This window comes from Agelaius tricolor, unplaced genomic scaffold (genome assembly GCF_023055355.1).
Source record: "Agelaius tricolor isolate 1412-34295 unplaced genomic scaffold, bAgeTri1.0.p SCAF_5, whole genome shotgun sequence".
NCBI lineage: Eukaryota > Metazoa > Chordata > Aves > Passeriformes > Icteridae > Agelaius > Agelaius tricolor.
Window position 1 is genome coordinate 43459922 of NW_027269265.1, and position 11537 is coordinate 43471458.

The window sequence follows — 11537 nt, forward strand, 5'->3', positions numbered from 1 at the left end:
AAGTCTGGTCCCTCATTCCATGCCACAAATGCATATCAATAACAATGCATTACCATGAGTGACTTTGCATTACTTGAAATCCACTCCTGTGCAAAAGGCAATGAAAACTGTATATACCACTTAAGTGGAGTGAAGAACACCATGAGATGAGTCAAGATTGTTAAACCAACCCCTAATTCATTCAAGCAAACTCAAGGATACAAAACAAGGTAAAACAGCTGTCCCAAATATACATACAGAGAAAAAAGAAGCATGTGCAACTATTTGTATAATGAAATATATGCTACCAAATGTGAAAACTATATCTGCAAAACTATAACTGCTAGAGAATGTTCGTTATACCAGCTATTTATAATCCCTAGGAAACAGGTCTATTTGTGGTCTGCATTTATTAGTGAAGAGTTGTAGTTATGCAAAACTATTTTTATGCTATATAGGAAATACTTGTTTTCAAAGAAATTTAAAAAAAAATAATCTAGAAATGAACACTCAGGAAATAAGATATACATGATACATCATACAGAAAATTCTGTAGCCCTCATGACTGCTTTGAAAAAAGACACTTTCCAACTGCAGATTTTGGCATTGTGTTAAACTATGTTTAAAGAAATCATGTTAAACTAAAATCCTAAATTAGACTATTTTTAAAATAGTGATTTAATTAGTTGAAACTAAAAGAAAGGCATAATTAGAATAACATTAATATTTGTACTAATAACTGGCACTTAATTTTTTAATTTCTTAATTTTTTAAAATTAATTTTTTAATTGTCCATAAATTGTAAATACCAGACCCTTAAAGATAAAGTAAACAACATGAACAAGACGCTACAAAACAAACTTCAGACCATTAATTCTTTTAAATTCATTGTTCACTTACACTCAGAAACCAACTTCTGCCACATCAAAATGAAAAAAAAAAGTGAATTCTTTTAGATCCGTGCTTTGATTGTTTCCGCATTTAATCTTGTTTCAGAAACATTACTGCAAACACAGTAACACCCCAGCCACAGATGCAGATCTGAAAGGCTGGATGATTTGGAGGCATTTCAGGTACTTGAGTATGTTTCATGAATATGTCAGTGAATTAAAGTCATAATTTTATGAATTATGAATACACTAAATATCACTTCAGAAAGACAAATACCAACTAAACACTGCTGTAATAGTGAAAAATATGGCATGCAGAAGTTTCAAGAGAGTTCATTGCTTTTTAACTAGTCATGTAAGCAACTATCTTTGAGGTTAATAAATATTATCCCTCTTTTACAGATTTGGAAAATGAGGCAGTGAGAAAAAGTTTGGTATCAGATGCAGCTGGAGTACAGCAGCAGCAGTCAGGGAAATACCCTGCTGGCATGTGTCTGATCAAGGTAATAACCATCTCCTGAGAAATGGGACTGCTGTGACTAAAGTCACTTGGTGAAACTGTGCACCTACTGGTATTAATGAGGATTTACTGGTGACTTCAGTGGGGCCGGGAATCCATTCAATAAAACTGTACAAATGCAAATTGTACTATATACTGAGTTACCATAGAAGTCTAAAATGCTCATGAAGCAACAAGCAACACAGCAGAGCTTGAATGTACTTTATATAATGAGATAACCACAAGGTACTGTAAATCCTGATTTAGGAGCACAAGTTTGCCTTTCAGAGTAAACAGGCTATGATAAAAATATCTTCTAAAAACTTCAGCTACCTTTCCTATATCTTCATATGGTAAATTATCATGATGATACCATCGTCTGCTCCTAAGCAGTACTACAATATATATGTTAAATAATAATATTTCTAGAGTATGTGACATCAAAGTTTGCATCTTTAGTATTTTCTACAAAAATAACTGAACTTTATCCAAAACAATTATCCAACTGCCTCACTGATGAATCTTTACTTACAAAACCCAAAGAACCATCACGAAAATAATCAAGCCCTCTTAAAAAGTAAATAGCAAAATATTCAATGAAATGCAAACAAAAGAACCAGCAATGCTCCTTTGCAGCAACTGTCACAACTCTCCACAATCATATTCCCTCCCAGCTAAAACTTGCCATAAAACCTTGTTTACTATGATTTTATCCCTTAGAAACAATATGACCAGAACAAAACAAAGACCCTTCTTTGTGATTTTTTTCTGCTTTCATCTCATGTAACAACTGGTAAATGCACCAGTGCATTGCCTCTTGGAGATGCCCAACACACATGGTGTTTATTAAATGAACTCCTCTCAGCACCTTAAGAGGGATGGTAAATTTCAGACTTCTCTGTACCTCTGCAGGTTCAAAGAAGAATCTGATTCCTTGCAGGGAGACACCATCACAAGCCCAACACCAAAGGTGCTGTACATTTAGAGTTCTGCTGAGTCATTGTTTTCTAAGACCTCCAGTGGCAAGGAGTCACCTAAACTACCCCCTGAATCAATGGTGAAGTTCTGGCTTTTTAATGTTTTATGAGCATTCATGAACTTCTGGAGGTACTTGGAGGTATATAGCCAGTGGTGCTTCAAGACATCCTCCATCTCATAGACCTTGGACTGCCTGGCATTCATTTTTCGGAACCTCCTAAACAGTTTGTTTCCAGACTCATTTCCTTCGCTTGCCCAGGCCCCAATGGACCCATCTCTTTCAATGATTTCAGGAACATGAGCAAGCGTTTTGTGGAAATAATTTGTAATCTTGCCCTCATATCTGTACTTGAACTTTGTAGATAAGAGCTCTGCAAAACGCTGTGAATTGAAGCTATACTGGCACAGCAGTTCTGGGCACTCCTTAGCAGGGCATGAGGATCGCCACACTGGCTTCATCTTCAGATAAAGGTCCATTAGTTCTTTTAGGGCTTCATGCCTTTCCTCACACTTAATTAATTCACATACTGCCTCTACAGTCTCTTTGGACATGAGCTTTCTAGCAAAATTTCCACTCATCTTCAGCATAGGCTTCAAGTTCATCTTCTTCCTGAGGTGTTTGTCAAGAGTTAACTGCCACCTCTTCCTCTCCTCTTTAGACACATCAGGATTCTTGTAAAGTTCACCAATCTCCATCTGGAAGATCCTGTAGAATTCTGTTGCATTGCCAATGTCGCAGTGCAGTGCATCTATGGAGGGAACAGTCTCAATAAAAGGTTTGGCTGAAACACCCTTCACTCTGTCACGGAGCTCATCAACAGACTCGTGATATGGGTTGGACCTCCATATTTCATATCGCTCCAGATTTTCAGCATGGCTCCTGGTTATGGAGTGGAAGACCAGATTCTGGGATGCCTCCAGGCGGGTTGCATCACACAGGGTACAAATATAAGTGGAACCTGAGGCCTCCAGCCCTTCCACTTCCCTCAAGAGTTTCTCATCATATCCTGTACCCCTAAAGACGAATTTAAATGTTCTCAGTATGCCTCCCATTTCAAGCAGCAGTTCACTGTTTTTCATAGCCTCTCTTTCTGCTATGAGGGGGCTCAGGATTGCTGTCAGAGTTTCATGATCTGATTCATCAGCCAGCATAAGGCACAAGGGCTTACAGCACAACTCTGAATTGGGCTTTACTTCCTCAAAGATCCTCTTGCTTTCATTCCCATGTGCTATAGAAATGTTCATGACTGTGAAGGAAAAGCGAACAGCCTTCTCTGGGACAGCAGGCCCACTTCCATGCTTCTCACTGACATCTCCCATTCCGTCACAGGACTCTTTTACTACCACAGTGAAGGGGCCATTCAAATAGTCATCCAGGTTTTTTGCTTTCATGCCTTCCAAGATCTCCTCCTCCATGTCCTTTAAGGCACAAACCAAGGCTGCATCGTATCGGAATCTCTTTGCAATTGTGTCTACTGGGTAATCATCAATTGAGAGTGGCAGTCCTGATAATCCATCTATAATTCCCACTTCTGTGTTAGTGGATACATTTTTCAGGGGAGGTTTCCACTCAAAGGGGTGATAACCTGGTAGGAGGGCTTTCTCAGCAGTGCGAAGAGCATGCAAAGGCTGGAAGATCTGCCTCCCAGTGACAGCTTTTACTGTTCTGTACATTTTATGATACTGACTACAGCTGAGAAACGTGTTGATTCGGATGGCCAGACAGACAGCAGGATGAAGTCCAGATCCTCTGCCTTGCATTATAGCCTCCAGTTCATCTGCTTGTTTGTGTTCATTTTTTGCTCTCAGAGCTAGCAGGAACAAAGTCATGCACACCGCCTTTATATCACCACCCTCTTCTTTCTCAGCAAAAGCCTTGACTTGGCGTTTCAGCTCCCTCAGACGATGTTTCTGAGCTCTCCTCGTCAAAGACAGGAGGTGCTGCCTCGGTCGACCACCTTTATTGATGTAGCTATAGAGCTCTCCTTCTTTCATCTCCTTGTGGCCAGAAAGGTGTTGGCCATATTTTCCATGCGAGACCTCTTCATCACATTCCTTTACAGGGCATCTTATACTCAGATTATCAAGGATGTTCAGGAAGGATTTCACTGGGGTTACCAGATCAGTTGGAAAGCAAGGATACCAGCAGGAGGGGCAATAGCTGCCCATAACCCTGATACATTTAAGGATGCAAGTTCTGCAAAACAAGTGCCTGCACGTTGTTTCCACTGGATCTGCCAAAATATGATCACAAATCTGGCAAGAAATGGATTTAATGAAATCTACTGGGTAATCAACTACAAGCAGCTTGATGCTGAGATGTATATCCTTGCAATTGACAATCTCTTTCATTAAATTTTTGTTGTTTATCTGTGCTTGTTTGAGATGTTGGTTCTTTACACCTCTGTTTAGCTGAGCACGTTCCCCAGTCTTTTTTACACGTTTGCCATGTTGCACACTTGGAGGCTGGCTTTTTCTCTTGACTCCTCGTCTGGTAGTGTGGCAGACATCACAGTTTGGGGAATGGGGTTGCCACTCCATTGTGCTGTTCCTAGGAAAATACACTTCACATAGAGTATTACTGAATTTTCTATGTATAATACTCCAACAGTTGTGACAAAATCGAGTGGGATGGATAGTGTCGACATCCCCTCGCACATCAATCTTGAAAACCTTAGCAATAAGATCTGGCCAAGAGGTTGCTGTTTTTTCTTTCTTTCTCAGAAGCCATAGAGTTTCATCATCCACTGGCCCATGCACTGGGTAAGTTCTCTTGGAACAATCAGTTTTAAATGAAACCCCACAGATGCGGCAGAGTTGCTTCAGATTGTTCTGATGAACCCTGTTGTCTTGTGTTTTCATGGCATGGGCATCTTCCTCAAGTCCCTGCCTATTACCCGTTAACTCCATCTTTTCTCCTCTTGGCACTGCTTCATCTTCATGCAGGATGATTTCTTTGTTTGAAGAAACAGCCTCTTCTGCCTGATCTTTGTGTATGTGCTGGCTGTCATCAGAGGCTGTTTTTTGGAATGATCGCAATTTAAAGAGCTTGAATTTCCATTCAGAAAATTTTGTATATGTATGCTGAAGTTCTTCAGGTAGGTCCATTTGTGATGCTACTGACATCTGCAGTCTCACAGAAACCAGATCACCTGAGAAATAGAAATATGTAAGTTAGCTTAATTTCCAAATTAAAAGGCTGTCCACTCAATATATGAGATGAATTCCCAAATTTATTTTGACTTAGATCCTGAGGCATCACATGTCTATTTGCTCACCTGTGCACCTTACATGAAGTAGTAAACATCTAAATCTGCCCCTTCCTTCTTTTGCTTGATGGAGCTTACCTTAAGTAAAGCTCTTATAGACAACAGCATTACATTCTGAAAGTTGGTGATTCTTTTTAATGTGAAACTGGACTCAATTGATGTCTGAAAGGTAGAATTTTGTGTGCTCGTGCTATGTTATCTAAATCAGCAAACCCACTGCTCTCATGTTCCTTTTTATTTCTGAATCTGGTCAGAAGTGTTTCATACACGGCATTCCACATGGGCAGAGCAGCACATACCACTCAATCCCAGCCTAGACTTAATTCAGGCCACAGTTTTGTAGGGTACTTTAGCATGTGCTTAATGAGTAGCTCCATTAAAGCAGGAAGACTGTGTCCTCTGTTGATGCAAAGCACTACAGTTCCCTGAACTCCAAAGCGGATACAGCAATGCATACTGGCTTCAGAGTTGATCCTGGGAGAATATTTATACATTGTATATTAGTCATTCATTTAAGTACCTTGCTGAAATCTCTCTGTAAGGGTTGCTGGTACTGGAAATCTGAAAATGTCTGTGTAAATTTGACCCTAATTTTAGCTTTCATAGAGGTGCAGCCAAAAGTAATATCAATGTGGTTTCCATGGAAATATGGTGTGTATAAAAATAAATACAAGACTTTCACCTCAAACACAAAAACTTTTGCTACTGCATCAGATCCAGAAAATAAAATTGTATAGAAACAACAAGAGTGACTAACCTATTTTTCATTACCTGGCTATGAGAAGTGCACAAGGTAAACAAACAGTATAGAGAAAATTCAGTTATGTTTTCTGACTTATTTTGGTTTTACTCTCTGCTTGATGTGAGTACTAAAAATGTGGAAGACTGTACCTTAAGACAATGCACTAGAACCAGAAATTACATAGCTGTGATTTCTTGAACTGATGTTATCATCACTTAGTAATCCACATAAGTTGCTAGAAATCTCAGTTTGGTGTGTTTTCAAAAGGTGTCCTTCATTAGGTAATACATCCAAGTCATGGTTCAAAGTGATGATGCCCAGTGTTTCTAGGATTATTTCATCTATAACCTTTCAATAAAGTCTCATTTCAGTACAGCCCTTCACAGTCTGTTGGGAAAGGACTGCATGCATTAATTAAGTTCCACATCCAGAAAAACAAACTAGTCTTATTATCTCCTTCCCGAAGAGCTGAGTTTTACTTTAAAATCATTCATTAGGCTTGGCAACTAAAGTTTAGGTTTGTTTTCATCCCAGCTTCTCTCCACTCCATCCCACCGAGAGCAAGCTGCCCACACCACTGTCCCCATCTGCCGACATTGCTCTGTCCAGCTGCCTGTACTCCTAAATATCTGTCTGCACTGCAGTCCCCTGCTGCCCATTGCTGATCCAGCCTGGCAAGGAGCGTGCTTGTATGCTGCTGTTCACAGATCTGTGAGGTGCAGCTGTGCACAGATGTATTCAGAGCATTACTACTGTCTCTCTTGTCTGCATCTTGTGACAGACTTGGTGAAATTTATGCTCTGAGCAGTAACCCATTTCCCCTGAATAGTTCTGTGTTCCTACCACCTGCAGAGTAATTGAATACCTAGTTGCCCTCTACTGCCCACAAATCCTTCTCTTCTACATAACACGCTATGCAATTTTGTGCAATTTCACCATCACCAGCAGCACTTTCAGAATCTCTTAAACCATGAGTAATGCCTCTTCAGGATGACATCAAAGTAATTGTAAAGAAACAGCTAGCACAGCGTATATTTAATGCAAAATATTTAATACTTTCTCTGCTCTTCTGACCTTTTGAGTAAGTGCCACTGCAGTGCCATGCTCATCTCCAAAGCCATGACCTGACTCTTGCTACTAATCACCAGCTCAAATGAATCTGACAGGGTTTACCCATGCTAAAGGAAAGTTCAAGCAGTTTTTTCTTTTCCTCTTTCATTGAACATGTCCTGGAAGAAATGAGTGACAAAGATGCCCTCTCAGGTTACCAGACCTTCACCTTCTGCAGTGGTTAATTGTTGCCAACAGACTACTCATCAAATGCTTTTGAATTGTCTAGCTCCCAGGCAGTGGAGATTACAGCAGCTCTCTTAGGAGAGCAAGAAATTTTCCCAGTGCTAGGAATATTTCCTGCTACTCAAAATATGCCTGTGTTCTGTTATTCTAGTTAGGGGTCATGCTTTTTTCACATTGCCTACCCCACTCAGATTCTTACAGAGGGAACCCCAGGCATGAATCTCCAGCCATGGTTATTTAATCAACTCAAACAGCTGTGTTCAGTATCACCTCTTTTTTCTTGACAAGGGAAAAGAAATCCCTGTTTTCCCCCAGATCACAATATTTCATACATTTCTGAAGACAAGCAAGATTGCAATACTTTTCTTCACACCAAGGAAGACTTTGCTTTATAAAAAGGCTCACCAAAATGAACAGAACAACCTCTGAAGTGAGGAAGCAGGTATAAAATCACTGACCTGCCCATTAAACCAGGACAAGGAACCAACACTGGGATGTCCTGCAAGCATCTGGGATGCTGTCATTAATACTGCTAGCCTACCTTCAGCTTGCTGTCAGTTTGTAGAGCTGCTGCTGTGCCTGCCCAGTTTGTTCCAAATGTCAGACTTGTTTGCTGTCTCTCATGCGCGCTCTCACTCTTTCTGTGTTCCCTCTGCTTTTTAAAGACACTGCAGTGCTGTTTATCTCACTTATCCTTCTCCCTCTGAGTTCCCCGTACAACACTGGTGCTAACCACAGTTTATTTGAACTGAACACAATACAGAACTCTCAAATCCAGGTGGCACCTGGCAATTTATGAGGCTTAACCACAAAATTCATATAAACAAGGTCGTTTTGTGTGAGACTCCTGGGCTCTGAGATAAGTACGCAGACTCTCTCTGAGGAGCACCTGCGCTGTTTTTTAACACAAAGTTTGCATTTAGCTTTCTTCTTTATAGTTTCATAACTGGTTTCTTCACTGTTAACTCTCTGAGAGAAGAACCTAGTCTTGGTCACCCTGGTGTTCCACATCAAAGCTATTTCATTGAAGGACAATGTGTCTCTTCCCCAGCCAACCTTCTGCAGTTTGGGTGAATGACAACAGGGATCACAAAATGCCTGTGCTTCTGATACCAGTATTTAATTTTCATGGATATTACCTCTTTAGTAATATGTATCTGGGGTCTTGAAGGCCTTAAGCAGGCAGGACAAATCATCAATATAAAAGTTAGTTACATACTTATTGATTAACTGGCAGGTATTCCACCAGGTATGGGCCATAGGTGACCACAAACAGTGGCCAGTAGAGTCTTTTTCCGGAAAGCCCAAGAAGAAAACCTATACTTAGTTTCCACAAAGTACCTATCTCAAAAACTGACTCAAAGTGGAAAGATGCTGTCCTATAACAGCACCCTGAAAGGTTTCAGTCTCCACACACAACATTGTGCAAAAATTTTAATGATTCATCAGGTCCTTTCAAACATGAACGTAAGTTCACGTTCCAGAAGTAGGAATTTGCAATAGCAGAAAAACTACATAATCACCCAGGCACCTCCCTTTTTCCAGAGACTTTATGATCCTGTAGGATTCAAAATTAATTTCTGATTTGTACATTTTTCCCTGAGAAGGTGGCTGAGGGAGGCCACATTATGGCTCAGGATCTCCCAGTTAATGCATCTCTTACCTGACAGCATCTGATGTCAGCCAGAAGAAAAATCAGCAAAAGTTGTAATACTTGATATTTGCTATAGCTAAAATAGGTGAGAGGACTCACACTCTTTTATCTACCCTGATCTTACAACACTTTCAGTTCCTAGAATCAAGAAGCCTCTAGGCTGGAAAAGACTCTTAAGATCATCAGGTCTAACCACAAACCTAACACGGCCGAGTCCACCACTAAATCTTTTCCCTAAGTGACACATCTGCACGTGTTTTAAATATCCCCTTGGGATGGTGACTCATCAACTTCTGTTGCCAGCCTGTTCCAGTACTCCTCAACCCTTTTGGTGAAGAACTTTTTCCTAATATGCAATCTAAACCTCTCCTGGTGCAACTTGAGGCCATTTCCTCTTGTCCTATCATTTGTTACTTGGAAAATAGCCCGAGCCCACCTTGGTATAAAGTCCTTGAAAGAAAGGCAGTTGGAGAGAGCAATAAGGGCTCCCCTGAGCCTCCTTTTCTGCAGGCTAAACAACCCCAGCTGCATCAGCTGCTCCTTATAAGACATGTTTTCTAGACCCTTCACCAGTCTCATTGCCTCAGCAATGTCTTTCCTGTAGTGAGAGGTCCAAAACTGAACACAGGATTCAAGGGGCAGCCTCACAGTGCCCAGTACAGAGCAAAAATCCCTGTCCTGATCCTGCTGGCCACACTACTGCTGACTCAGGCCAGGATACCATTGGCCTTCTTTGCCACCTGGACACTGCAGGTTCATTTTGAGTTGTCAACCAGCACCTCCAGGTCCTTTTCCAGCCACTCTGACTCAAGCTATTCTTGTTAAATGATGTCTTGAGAAGTGATTTGTGCTGAGTCTTTGTGCCACATGAGAGGCCAACAGCACCTGCAAACCAGTGTAAAGATTCATGCTGAAGCAAGTAATGTATGGAGAAAGGAAACAAAGTGTCTATGGATTATGCAATGCATGGAGAAAGTAAAAGGGTTTAGAGACAAATGTTGATATCCTTACTCAGATTCTGACACACACAAAACCCTAATATGAAATAAATCCCAATCAGAAACATCTGAATGTCAGGTTAAAGTAGAACAGAAGCCCTAGATGTCATTCCAGGCCAAGGCAGTGTGGGACAAGGATGTCATGGCTGAAGCATTTCTGGACATCTGAGAACATTAGATGACTAGGGCCTGAGTTCACTATGCTGCTGTTTTGCCTGAACTTCCTAACAACCTACCTATTTTACTATTCACTCCCTAGCACTTGGAGAGACCTTTAAAAAAAATACCAGGTCGAGCTGCAATGCCAGATATCAATCAAAATCACTCTCTGCAGTCACAGACTGATTTCCTCTCTTATCTTGAAATGGCAGGCACAGTTCCCTGACAATGTACATTGTTAGGATTGAGGAATTTGAGGCTCTTTGAGAAGTTTAGCAGATCTGTCCCTCTGGGGTGCTTATTCAAAACTTCACTCGGGTGGCTGGCTGCCTGTCCCGTCCCCCCGGAGCCTGAGTTCCCGTGCAAAACCCCCTGTACAGGCATCAGCTTCCTTATCAAAGGAACAACATGAGCATACAGAAGCCTAGTCAACTGCTTTTCTTCCAAGTACACAGGAAATCACCTTGGAAAAATATTGTCTCGTAGGGATGGAGCAGGCAGCTAAAGATTTTAATTGATCTCAAATTGCTGCAGCTTTGGGCGTGTTTTGTGTCCATAAGAGCACAATTGCTGAACAGTTTGAGTTGCACAGAGCCACGACTGGAAAATGTTTTTCCTGTGCAGCTGGCACCACCGAGTGGAGAAAAGCATTTTTGCATTTGTTTCTGTTACAGCATGGAAATTAATACGTGATAATGGGCCTAAGCCTTACAGATTTGGAAACCCTTCTGAATAAAATAATTCATTTATTCTTGGAATAAAAGCTCCAGATAAGTTCCTTGAATTCTCAGTTAAAATAGGTTGGACATCAGTCCCTTGACACCTTGCAGATTAAAAAAAATAGTATTTTTCAGACATAGAAAACCCTCCATCAAAGGATATCTGTTTTACAAAGCCATGCAGTGATAAATTTCCTCGTTTTACAGCTCATGAAAGCAGCACACAGTATGTTCACTTGGCAGGAGAAAAAGGGTAGCTCTGAAATCCATCCAGTTGTCCAGCAGCAGGTCCACAAAGTTTCAATTTATTTATTTATCCTTAATGCTGTTATTTCTTTATTGGGATTCTTTGGA

At 40.7% G+C, this 11537-nt stretch overlaps 1 protein-coding gene across 1 annotated transcript; it reads right to left on the reverse strand.

Annotated features, from left to right (window-relative positions):
- Positions 1-2349: 2349 nt before the first annotated feature.
- Positions 2350-5472, reverse strand: RAG1 (recombination activating 1). The gene has a single exon (XM_071428420.1). It carries the CDS (start codon positions 5470-5472, stop codon positions 2350-2352), a length of 3123 nt encoding a protein of 1040 aa, XP_071284521.1.
- Positions 5473-11537: the final 6065 nt, after the last annotated feature.

What these genes read in the sequence shown, in the direction of transcription:
- RAG1 (XM_071428420.1), bottom strand. Translation starts at nt 5,472, where the DNA reads ATGTCAGTAGCATCACAAATGGACCTACCTGAAGAACTTCAGCATACA.